General features: G+C 44.5%; 1 protein-coding gene across 22 annotated transcripts in view; it reads left to right on the top strand.

The window, feature by feature from the left end:
* The window catches only part of FRMD4A (FERM domain containing 4A), a 531,042-nt gene that overhangs the window by 488,117 nt on the left and 30,084 nt on the right, over positions 1-12,841 (top strand). For all 22 annotated transcript variants that reach the window (XM_063669580.1, XM_063669588.1, XM_063669577.1 and 19 more), the window contains one exon: positions 11,296-11,429. In XM_063669580.1, coding sequence (XP_063525650.1) covers positions 11,296-11,429 — 134 coding nt within the window. The remainder of the gene's footprint in view (positions 1-11,295; positions 11,430-12,841) is intronic.

Here is a 12,841-nt window from a genome sequence, read left to right as displayed (position 1 = left end):
TCTCTCCAAACAGAGAGGGGAGCTGATAGGCTCTGTCAGCGTCATGATGGCGGCTGTGTTCAGCTCAAAATTCACTGCCTTGCGCTGATATAAATCACACGATGTTTTTCGGTTTTGTCTTCATCCCTTCTCTTTTGTCCTTCCTCCCTCTCCTCCCTATATCTCTGTTCCTGGCCTTTTAAAGTCCTCCGTTACCCGTGGCCTGTGGCCTCCCCTTTTAGGTCTAACAATGGACAGGATTCCAGGGGCCTTAATTTTGGTCATAGCCTCTGCTCTGCCGCAGGGCGCAGCCAAAGTCGGATTGTGCCAGGGTTTGTTTATGCTGGCCCGTGTGCCCAGGGAGAGCTGCAAAATCTCTTTCTGGGGAATGGATGGTTCTGGACGTGTTTGAGCAGGACTGGCCTGAGTCAAAATTGAGAGGGAGACAGAATCGTTATCCCTTTCTGCTCTTATTTTGGGGGAAATAAAAACAAAGTCATTTACACGGCTATATTTATCCCCTCAGGTGTTACTAATAAAGGAGTATTTGCCCACTAAAGAGAACCAGGACCGAATGACAATGTATAACCTAAATGAATGACTTTCCAATGATAACTTTGTTTTTTGAGACAGGGTCTGGCTCTGTTGCCCTGAGTGCAGTGGCGCAATGCTAGCTCACTCCAGCCTCAAACTCCTGGGCTTAAGCGATCCTCCTGCCTCAGCCTCCTGACTGGGTAGGACTGTGATGAAATTTTAAATACTAAAGAGAGATATCACTATCGCTTCCCACGAGCATTTCTCTGTTCCCATTTAGGGCCAGCCCTCTGTTGCAGTACTCCTTTGTTGGGAGCACAGAATGAGGATGACTGAAATTCACAGTTAACCTGCAAACATTGGTATTGCAATAGCCTAACAAACTTGGAGCCAGAAGATAGGTCAGCTCCCTCATTTCACAGCCTAAGAAATGGAGACTGTAGGATTTACAAACCATGGTTTCAACTGGATATTTTACTGGATGCTAATTTTTTTAAATGAATGTTCAGGTTTTTTTTTCTCTCTCCTCTCTCTCTGTTAAATTACATTTGCACTCTTCACCAAGTGCCAGTGAGCCATGGAATCTAGCCAGAAAGCAAAGCTCTTCCAGAGACTCCCAGCCACCATCAAAAGGTGCTTGCTTTTCAAAGAGCTTCAATTTCAATGCTCTCTGAGATGAACTATTTTATTTCTAAAATTTCTAAGCCTGATGAAAAGTTCTCCAAGCATGCATTTTTTCATGTTAAAAATCATATTTAATTCTCTGTAACGGTCCCCAGAGATGACACGTTTATCCTGCAGTCTGCAATGTGGCATTATTTCCCGTGGTCTCCTGGGACATCTTTTATGTAAGGAATTCATCACTGAGGATTTGTCAAGGAAATAAATATCTTTTTATCATAAAGAAGAATTCTAACCTCTTCCTCGTATTTATTCCTGGGGTGTCTGCCAAAACTTTTCCTTACAGCTTTTACTGATCTGCTGGGAATATACCGCCTTCTTCATTTTTTTTTTTTCTCTAAGGTCTAAAGAGACGGATTGTCATTTCCCTTCTTTAGTTCTAGAACAACAGATTCCTTTCTTCTTTGGAGTACTGTTTGCTTCGAAGTTTCCCCTCCTTCCAGAGAGAAAAGCACCCCTTCTCTGTCTTCTGAAATCAGTGGCTGGTCATCAATATCCCCTCTGTGTCAAAAACAGATGAGCCACGCGTGGCTCCTGACAACGTCCTCCGGGCAGAATGTGCGCTCATATCCGGTGCTGAGTCGCCCAGGGTCTTCTGAACAATTGGAGCATTTCTGGCTCGCGACTGAATGAGGCTGTCCTTCCATGTGTCTGCCAGCCGGGAGGAGAGCTGCTGTTTGTGCTGCTGGCGTTCCCTCCACATCCGCTCCTCCACACCCAGCTGTCCGCGGCTGGAATCTGGAGTTCCCCGGCTGGAAGCTGGGAAACCCACAGTGACACAGGTAGTGTCTCCAGGGTCTCAAACAATGTCGATAGCATTGGGAAGTTCACTCCAAAGATTTACAAATGCCCCCGAAAATGACTTTCTGACTTGGCGTGAGTAACTCTATCTCTCTCTCTGCTTGGATGGGAATTGTATTTTTAGGGTCAGCCCTTTTTGTCTTCCTCGTTGACCGGGTTATTAGTGAACTAATGAAAATCCTTTGGATTAGGATTGAAATGTGGTCATAAGGTCGCCAGAAACAACAGATTCTATCTTTAGTATCATTCAAGTAGATCATTTCCTCCCAATAAGTGGGAGGAAAGATTTTTTGCTGGAGAACTGACCTGATGACACTGTTTTCCTGACAATAATTCAGAGGCAGGCTTAACCTTCTCAGAGAGGCAATAAAAAAAGTCACCCAGCTGGGTGCAGTGGCTCACGCCTGTAATCCCAGCATTTTGGGAGTCAAGGCGGGCAGATCACTTGAGGTCAGCAGTTGGAGACCAGCCTGGCTAACATGGTGAAACCCCATCTCTACTAAAAATGGAAAAATTAGTCGGGCGTGGTGGCGCGCTATAATCCCAGCTACTTGGGAGGCTGAGGCAGGAGAATCACTTGAACCCAGGAGGCAGAGGTTGCAGTGAACTGAGATCACACCACTGCACTCCAGCCTGGGTGACAGAGTGAGACTCCATCTCAGAAAGAAAAAAAAAAATTAGATGTGACCAGCTACAATTCAGGTTAATTACCCAGTTAGCTCCCGGCTGTGGATTCCGCCTTCCACTTTCTACGGCAACTACTACCTGTCTCATTCTTTTTTTGTCTGTTTAGAGACAGGGTCTCACTCTGTCACCCAGGCTAGAGCGCAGTGGTGTGAGCATAGCTCAGTGTACTCTCAAACTTCCGGATTCAAGGGATCTTCCTGCCTCAGCCTTTTGGGCAGCTGGGATTACAGGCACTCGCCACCACACCCAGCTAATTTTTTTATTTTTTATTTTTTTACAGATGGGGTCTCTCTGTGTTGCCCAGGATAGTCTCAAATTCCTGGCGTTAAGCAATCCTCCCGCCAGGGCCTCCCAAAGTGCTGGCATTAGAGGTGCAAGCCACCATGCCTGGCCTATTCTTGTGGCCTGCTCTCTTCTGCCTCCCGGCGGGCAGGTCTGAGCACTGGACGCATGTTTGCTGTTCGTGTCTCTCCCGCACCACCGTGCACATAGAAGGGGCTCCAGAGACTTCTATTAGTCGGGCGTTGTGGTGCGCTGTAATCCCAGCTACTCAGGAGGCTAAGGCAGGAGAATCACTTGAACCCAGGAGGCGGAGGTTGCAGTGAGCTGAGATCACGCCACTGCACTCCAGCCTGGGTGATCCAAAGAGCCCCTGCCCTGCTTCCTTCTCTTAGGTTTTGATGCTTGCACTATCACTCAAAGAGCCCCGGCTTGGGAGTCGATGTGACTGCCTTCTACACAGGTTTACCAGGGCAACCCAGCTGAGATCAAGACAGAAAACTCCTACCTGTATTGAGTTTTTATGCAAGAGGCAGAAGACAGAACAGCAGAGTTAGACTCCCAGTTCAGCCTCCCTATGACTCTGTGACCTTTTCTATGAAAATGGGAGGCCGGGCACGGTGGCTCACGCCTGTAATCCCAGCACTTTGGGAGGCCGAGGCAGATCACAGGGTCAGGAGTTCAAGACCAGCCTGACCAATATACTGTATCTCTGCTAACCCCATCTCTACTAAAAATACAAAAATTAGCCGGGCGTGGTGGCATGTGCCTGTAGTCCCAGCTACTCAGGAGGCTGAGACAGAAGAATCACTTGAACCCAGGAGGTGGAGGTTGCATTGAGCTGAGATCATGCCACTGCACTCCAGCTTGGGTGACAGAGCGAGACTGTCTCAAAAAAAAAAAAAAAAAAAGGGAATGATGTCTCTGTGAGGATTCAATGAAGTACAGCAGGTAGGAAGCTCCTGTTTAGGAGTTCTCTAAAAATTCATTTCCTTACCCTTCTCCACCTGAGCTTCCTGAATTGATGTGGCTACGGTGGGTGGTACGTCTGCAAGCGTTCTACATTTCCTTGCTTGTCCACGAAATGGACTTTCTCATCTACATTTTGGAGCTTTCTGAATTGGGGTGCAGACTCCTAATAAAGGCTAGGAATAGTGGCGGGGGAGGGTTTCAGACGGGGTCTTGCTTTGTTGCCCAGGCTGGAGTGCAGTGGCGCAATCACAGCTCACAGTAGCCTCAACACCCTCGGCTGAAGGAATTCTCCCACCTCAGCCTCCAGCGTAGCTGAGACCACAGGCATGTACTACCACGCCTTACTAATTTTTTTTTTTTTTTTAATTTTTGTAGAGGCAAGGTCTGGCTATGTTGCCCAAGCTGGTCTCAAACTCCTGGCCTCAAGCAGTCCTCCCATTTCGGCCTCCCAAAAGTGCTGGGATTATAGGTGTGAGCCACCACCCCAGCCTCACTTTTTAATAGAAAGAGTGACTGGTATTCACGTAACACTTAATATATTCTTACCGCTCTTCCAAGCGTCTTCTAAGCGTTTTCTTTTAATTCTCCCAACTTCTGAAGAAGTCCTGTTTTCATTCCCATTTTATAGGGGAGGAAACAGACTTCGAGAGGTTACACAACCTTCCCAAGTCCCCACAGCTGGTAAACGGCAGTGCTGGAACACACACCCAGCCCTGTTAACTCAAAACCACTGGTGTGGGCTTTGGCTTTAGAGGAGGCTACATAACAGTTTGTGTTTTCTAAAGAATATTCAGAATACTCTTATAAATCTGAGTGTTGCCTGAAACTTTACCAAAAAAAAAAAAACCATATTTTATATATATATATATATATATGTGCATTATGTGTATCTTTCACAAACCATATTGAGATCACCTCTGTTTTCCCCTTGACTCCTACACTAACTCATTATGCTTGGACAACCCTTTCCAGGTAGCACTTAGCTACTGTTTTCTCAATCAATAACCTTTGAAATCTCGCCCTTCTACCTAGAATAAAGAGGTTCCATCCATCTTCTACTTCATTAATCCCAGAGACAGCTCAGATTAAACTCTGTTTAGCTTTTGAGTTTACAAATATTTGCTTCGGTCTGTTGATAAGATGAAGCAGTAAATCCTTTAGGCACTGGTTAATGATGAGATACATTCTTCCAGCCCGGGAGAGGCTGTAGCAGTAACTGAAATGAGAGCAGCGTTGGCAGAAGGCTAGAAGTTAGGAAGGTAGAGAAAAAGGGGAGGGAAGATTGTGCTGTGTATAAGATGCCTGTTGTAAAAATTGCAAAAATGACTGCTAGCGGCAAGAGGGAACTATCCGAGTCAGTTGTTTATTGAGTAGTAGTGAATTCAGTTTGAGGAATCTTAGAGATCGGTGAATTGGTCGTTTTATAGACGGGGCTATGAGATTAGTAACTCAAGGCCTTACACCATTTAATGGCAGATATGTGATGAAAATCCAGTGTCTTTCCCACCAGTCACCACCCTCTCTCCATAATAGCAGATTTAGATCATTTAATTTTTTTTTTTAATAGAGAAGGGGTCTCACTATGGCCAGGCTGGTCTTGAATTCCTAGCCTCAAGCAGTCCTCCCACCTCAGCCTCCCAAAGTGCTGGGATTACAGGTATGAGCCACTGTGCCCAGCCTATATCCTTTTTTTTTTTAACTTTTTTTTTTTTAATTTTTTTTTTTTTAATGGAGTCTCGCTCTGTCACCCAGGCTGGAGTGTAGTGGCGCCATCTCAGCTCACCGCGACCTCCGCCTCCCAGGTTCAAGTGATTCTCCTGTCTCAGCCCCCCAAGTAGCTGGGATTACAGGCGCATGCCACAACGCCCGGCTGATTTTTGTATTTTTAGTAGAGACAGGATTTCGCCATGTTGGCCAGGCTGCTCTCAAACTCTGACTTCGTGATCCGCCCACCTCGGCTTCCCAAAGTGCTGGGATTATAGGCATGAGCCACCACGCCCGGCCCTTTTTTTTAATTTCCAAGGGGCTAAACACAACCTCAAAGAGGTTTGCACTTGCAAAAGCATATATGTGTTCAAATAACTGAAAATGGATAAATCAGCATAAGCCTAGGTGCTGATTTGAAAATAGAATTTTTGGTTTGGTTTTGTTTTTGTAGAGACGGAGTCTCACCATGTTGCCCAGGCTGGTCTCATACTCCTGGCTTCAAGGGATGCTCCCTCCTTGGCCTCCCAAGGTGCTGGGATTACAGGGGTGAGCCACCGTGCCCAGCTTTTAGTTTTTGACAGTCCCATTTCCCTGAGCCCTAAGGCTCTGCCCTGCCTCAGTTTCTTCCTGGAGTCATTCTGTCACTTGAGGGCATCAAAGCAGGCAGCGAGAGTGAACCTCCACCTCCTGATTTCTCCCTGTCTTGTAGCTTCTTTCCTTCTTCCCCTTTAAAACCAACCTGCTGGGTCAGGGGATGCCTAGTGGGCATTTGTGGAGGAGGTGGGAAAGCAGATCAATATCAGAGGGCATTTTGGGCTCCCTCTCCTGACACCCTTTGAGCTGCTTCTGTGGAATGTTGCTGGTGTGTCCATGTCACTGGGCACTCGGCCACTTCTTGCCTTGGTGGCCACATTTGCTTAATTGCAGGTAGCAGCCCGCAGGCTCAGATCACACAAGCCCTGAGGTAGAGCAGCCGTGAGAGCTCCGAGCCCTTGTCCCAGAACAGTGGATTTCCTAAAGACAAAAAAGGCAGTGGGAACCTCTTTTCGTTACAATACGGCAACCTGAATACATGCAGCAGTTTCACGGGGAGCTGCTCTGTTTTGAGGAACATGGAGTGGAATAGGATAAGAATAGCCACGGAACCTCCTTGACCCCACCTCCATCCATAGCTGCCCCAAAGACCTAGCTGCTAACCCAGGGACTCAGGAAACATCGTTTGTGAACACTGTTTTTTTGTTTTTTTGTTTTTTTTTTTTTGAGACGGAGTCTCACTCCGTTGCCCAGGCTGTGGTGCAGTGGACCAATCTCGGCTCATTGCAACCTCCGCCTCCCGGGTTCAAGCAATTCCCAGCCTCAGCCTCCCAGCTGGCTGGGATTACAGGTGCCCGCCACCATGCCCAACTAATTTTTTTTTTTCGTATTTTTAGTAGAGACGGGGTTTCACCATCTTGATCAAGCTGGTCTCGCTCTGACCTCGTGACCCACCTGCCTCAGCCTCCCAAAGTGCTGGGATTACAAGCGTGAGCCACTGTGCCTGGCCATAACACTGTGTATTTTTTAAAAGTGGATCTCATAGAAGTATAAAATAGAACAGAAGTTTCTAGAGGCTGGGAAGGGTAGACAGAGTAGGAGATGGGGGAGATTTGTTGTAGGACAGAAATTACAGTGAGGTAGGAGGAATGTGTTCGAGTGTCCTATAGCACTGTATGATGTTAATAGTTAACAGTAGGGTATTGTATAGCTTCAAATAGCCAGAGGGAGGATATTGAGTATTTCCAACCCAAGGAAATGATCAATGTTTGGATGATGGATATGCTAATTATCCTGATCTGATTACCATACATTATATGTACCAAAACATCACTGTGCACCCCATATTATGTCAATTAAAAAAATTTTTTTAAAGAAAACACTGCCTAGTTCTGTATTGCTGCTTTCTAAAGGTGAGCTTTGGACCTCAAGTGTTACACTGAATGGGGTACGAAGCTCTTTGACAGATACTTCATTGAGCAACAGTGAAGAGGCAGTTGCAATGATTTCTCTTTCTAATTCTACCAGGATGTGTGTGTGTGTGCACACGCACACATACTCATGTTCAACCTGCCCTAGTTTGAGGATTGACCTATTCCAGGCCCAGTGCAAAGTGTTGGAGATGTGTTTTCTCATTCAGCCTTTATGAATTAAGGAGGGCAGGTAACTTACCCAAGGCCACACATCCAGTGAGTGGTTCTGACTTTATCAAACTCAGATCTGTTTTACCCTCTATCCACCATCCAGTTACCACCACAGTGGAAATCTGCATGTCCAAGGCAGGCTGGCTCAGTGATTTTGCAGAGATTTGACTTAGTACCCAGACACCATCTTCGCCCTGAAGTAACTCCCAGGCTAATGGCATGAAACAGAGCCAACCAGCATTAGTGGTGCCAACCAGCATTAGCGGATACAGAGAGGGGCTCTTGAGTCATCTAGTCTGCCAAGACTTTCTTGCCTGTTTTCTGTGGGCTTGGTATCTAGGCTAATTATTGTAAATGATAATAATTTGGGTAGCATTAATGAGCCCTGGAACTCAGGGTCAAATCTTAACTAATCCCATAACTAGCAACATGATCATCCAAAAACTGTGTGCTTTACCTCCCTTGAGTTTCATTTGTAATTTGTGCCATTCCTGAACACAGTTAATTCTTAGATTGGACTTAATAAATCATTATTTCCTATTGAGAGGTTAGGCAGGGGTGAAAGGGAAAACAATGAATTTTTCACTTGAGTTAGAAATCCTTTAATCTTCTTGGACCCAAGTTTCTCTAGGCCTGTTTTTTAAATCTAAAGTCTGACTTCCTTCCAGTATTGTTTTACATTCTTATTAATTCTTTCAATGATGAAACAGAGTACTTCAGTAAATGTTCCTGAGTCTTCAAATGTGATTGGTGACTGTTACTAAGAGAACCAGATTAAGAGTCACAATGATTTAGCCATGTAACCTTCGAGGGACATAAACTGGAGATAATTTAGGATTGGTAAGCACAGGGTGATTGGCTTATGGAGGGAGCAAACCTGAACCATTTCAAAAAGGGGAACCTGCAATAATGTCCAGCGATGTGCTGTGTGAATATGACACTATATGGATTTAGTACATGAGAACCATGAGGTCATGGATGAAGCTTTCTTGTGTCCAGTTGCATTTGGAGACCTGCAACTGAAGTATGTCAAAATCCAGGAAACAGCTACAAACATAATTCAAAGCTTGGAAGGTAGGTTCCATAATGGAACAACTTATGCGTATTAGATTTTTGTTACGAAGAGGAGATAGTTATAGCATCCAAGTATATGACTGTGAACATTTATTTGGTTGTTCATTCAAGCTAATATTTGTTACCTGCTTTGGAGGCATGAAGATAATATGTGTCTGCGTGACAGATACATTCTCTATTTCAAGCTCAAACTGAGTAGGCGAGGGAAAGAACAAAACCCATGTTAGAGTTAAAATGTTCTTAGACATTGAGAGTTCTTGGTGATTAGGGTTGTAAGAGCCTGTATGTATGGTAATTGATGGAGTACGGGGTTTTCTGCTCAGAGACGTTAAATAAAAGAGAAGAATAGTATATTTATGGGGACAATTTAAGTGAAGTAGAGCTGTTTGATGCCACGGGACAGTTCTTTCTAGCTTTGTGATGCTGCATTGCCTTTTCTACCATTGGAAGAAACAGAACTGTGGATTCTAGGAATTCTGATTGGATTATCCTCTCATCCGTTTACTAAAATTGTTCAAAAAATCCATTGTTTCCTATGGAAATACAATTTTTTCTCCTTCCTATCAAAAGTCCTGCCAAGGTTTTACTGGGATTGCATTGATTCATGGAGAATGGACATCTTTACGACATCAAGCTTCTAATCCTTGACCACAGTGTATCTCTCTCTCTATTTAGGTCTTTAATTTTTCTCAGCAGAGTGGGACAGTTTTCATGGTAGAGATCTTGCCATCTTTAATTAGATTAATCTCCCTAGGTATTTGAAGTTCTTTGATGCAGTTGTCAGTGGTATGGTGTGAGCCCCTTGAATGCACACCCACTAACACCTGTCCATTTCTAACACTTCTGCTCATGATGGGCTTGCAAAGAAAAGTTATAATCGGCTGGGCGTGGTGGCTCGTGCCTGTAATCCCAGCACTTTGGGAGGCCGAGACGGGTGGATCACCTGAGGTCAGGAGTTCAAGACCAGCCTGGCCAACATGGTGAAATCCCGTCTCAACTAAAAATACAAAAAAAATTAGCTGGGCATGGTGGCGGGCGCCTGTAATCCCAGCTACTTTGGGAGGCTGAGGCAGGAGAATCTCTTGAACCTAGGAGGCGGAGGTTGCAGTGAGCCGAGATGGTGCCATTGCACTCCAGCCTGGGCAACAAGAGTGAAACTGTCTAAAAAAAAAAAAACAAAGAAAAGAAAAGTTGTAATCAGCTTTTCCCTTTGTAGAGAGTCACTGTTCCTTTTCTAACCCATCAAGGTAGAAAAAGTACAATAGCTTCACTGCAGGAAAGTTATTTCAGAATCCAAACACTGGCCGCCCAGAAATTACTCCTTTGGTCTAACCTAAATTCCTCCAGATGGCATTTCAGCTTATTTTCCTTTTGTTTGGTTTGAAGTTTGCCTTCCACAAAGGTTTCCTATCTAGCACTCTGCTATTTGAATCATCATGTTTTACCCAGGAAAACATGTTAAAATATGTGTAACTTTTATTAGGAGGGAATTTGCTCATGATACAAAACATGAAGTTAAAAAATACAATAGCATTCTAATTTTATTTTTTAAATATATGTACTTAGAAAAAAGGCCAAAAGAAAATGCATAGCAATGGGTATTTCTGGGTGATTAGTTAATGGACTATTTCTTATACCTGTCTACATTTTCAGGGTTTTTATGATAAACACGCATTATCTTTGCACTAAGCAAAAATAATAAGTATTTTTAAGTGAACAAAATAACATTTTAAATACGTTTTAGGGCTGGGCACGGTGGCTTACACCTGGAATCCCAGCACTTTGGGAGGCCAAGGCAGGCAGATTACTTGAGGTCAGGAGTTCGAGACCAGCCTGGCCAACGTGGCGAAACCCCATCTCTACTAAAAATACAAAATTAGCCAGGTGTGGTGGCGGATGCCTGTAACCCCAGCTACTCGGGAGGCTGAGGCACGAGAATCACTTGAACCTGGGAAGCGGAGGTTGCAGTGAGCCGAGATCATGCCACTGTACTCCAGGCTGGGTGACAGAGTGAGACTGTCCCAAAAAAACAAAGATAAATAATTCAATGTGTATTAAAATTGCTGACGTGAGCTTTTCTTTCCCCCTTTCTTGTGTAAAGTCTATTAGAATTTGCTAGTAAAATTAAAAAAGGTATGTGACATTTCTTAAGATAATTGAGAAAGATAAACTTCTTTTTCAGGAGGGTCTATCTTCCTGCCATTTCTTCTGACTAGCTATAAATTCCATGCAGTGCTGGAATGTGCTTCTCACAGTTAGAGCACTGAGCACCTGTTTTATTTCACACTCCCTTGATTCCTGGGGTAAATCCCATCTCCGCAGCGTGGGCTCCAGTTAAATTCATCAGTGGTCCAGATGTGTGTCCCCTGTCAGCTGGCCAAGTAACCCCACTGTTTATTGACAGGTTCTCAGGAATCAGATAGCTCACAGTCGGCCAAGAAGGACATGCTGGCTGCCTTGAAGTCCAGGCAGGAAGCTCTGGAGGAAACCCTGCGTCAGAGGCTGGAGGAACTAAAGAAGCTGTGTCTCCGAGAAGCTGTAAGCCTTTCCTAGCTCATCCCGTTGAAATTGGTGTTGTCTGTGTTGTCACTGATCTTTCTGATGTCATTTGATCTTTTTGATGTCATTTGACTGATGTCATTTGATCGTTTTGACAGAAGGCAAGGGTAGCGATAGAAAGAGGGCCTATCTGGGCGGCGAGCGCTCTCCTGAAACACAAATGTTGGAAACATCCAAACCTCTCTAATGTGCTTTGTCAGAGAAAGAATTAGAGTGGAACCACATTAGCGCAAATCTTAGGAAAGTAATTGACCTGGCTGGGGAATGCACTATGTGATACTGTTAATATGAGCGAATTTTTTTTTAAAGAATATGCTTAAAGGGTTGGAAACAATATGGGTTTTGGTGTGTGCCTTTAATTATTTGGAAAGCCTTGTTTTGTTTTCAGTAAAAGAAAAAGTCCCTAAACCCATCAAAGAATTGGTTGATGAAGCACTATGATGACCAGTTAAAGTTGGTGCTGGCAAAATCCCAAAGAGGACCCCACGGGAGTCCAAGCGACAAGTCCTAATGATGATCCCTCATCCCTATACTTGCATGGTGCTTCATAAAGCATCTCCTCACGTGATAGTGCCTCATTGATCATAATGGCTGGCCACCATCTTCCCAAGATTTTGTGCCTGAGTTTATTGTGGTGGTGGCTTTTGTTCTTTTAAGAAGAGTATTTCAGACTTGTGTTTGGACATCCTATTGAGAAATACTGGTGGTCAACAAGGAAACCACGATCTCACTTGATACATAATCACCTTTAGACCCTGTGATCTGGTGTTTAACTTCTTCATTTTAAAAAATGAAATCTTAGCCTAATGACATTTTTAAATTTTATGCAGGCTGGACACAGTTGCTCATGCCTGTATTGCTAGCACTTTGGGAGGCTGAGACAGGAGGATCACTGGACACCAGGAGTTAGAGACTAGCCTGAGCAACATAGTGAGACCCTGTCTCTACAAAAAAAAAAACAGCCAGAGGTGGTGGTGTGTGTCTGTAGTCCCAGCTACTCAGGAGAGTGAGGCAGGAGGATCGCTTGAGCCTGGAAGGTTGAGGCTGCAGTGAGCAGTCAGTGATCACGCCATTGCACTCCAGCTTGGGTGACAGAGCAAGACCCTGTCTCAAAAAAAAAAAAAAAAAAAAAAAAAAAGCAGAGCAATGCTTTCTTGACCCTATGTATGTGCTAGTCTTACAGAAGTTGTTGCAAGCTGCTGTCTTTATTTATTTAAATATCCATTTCCACCTTCGTCTATTTCATGACTATTTGTTAGAAGCATTTGAAGGCTTCATGTTTTACTGCAATACACATGACTGTGTGTGTGTGTGTGTGTGTGTGTGTGTGCGCGCGTGCACGTGTGTGTATTGTGCACATGGGTACAATGGGGTGGGAGCTCTCCAGGGCA

Source organism: Pongo pygmaeus, chromosome 8 (genome assembly GCF_028885625.2).
Source record: "Pongo pygmaeus isolate AG05252 chromosome 8, NHGRI_mPonPyg2-v2.0_pri, whole genome shotgun sequence".
Classification (NCBI taxonomy): domain Eukaryota; kingdom Metazoa; phylum Chordata; class Mammalia; order Primates; family Hominidae; genus Pongo; species Pongo pygmaeus.
This window is presented reverse-complemented; position numbering and strand designations above follow the sequence as displayed.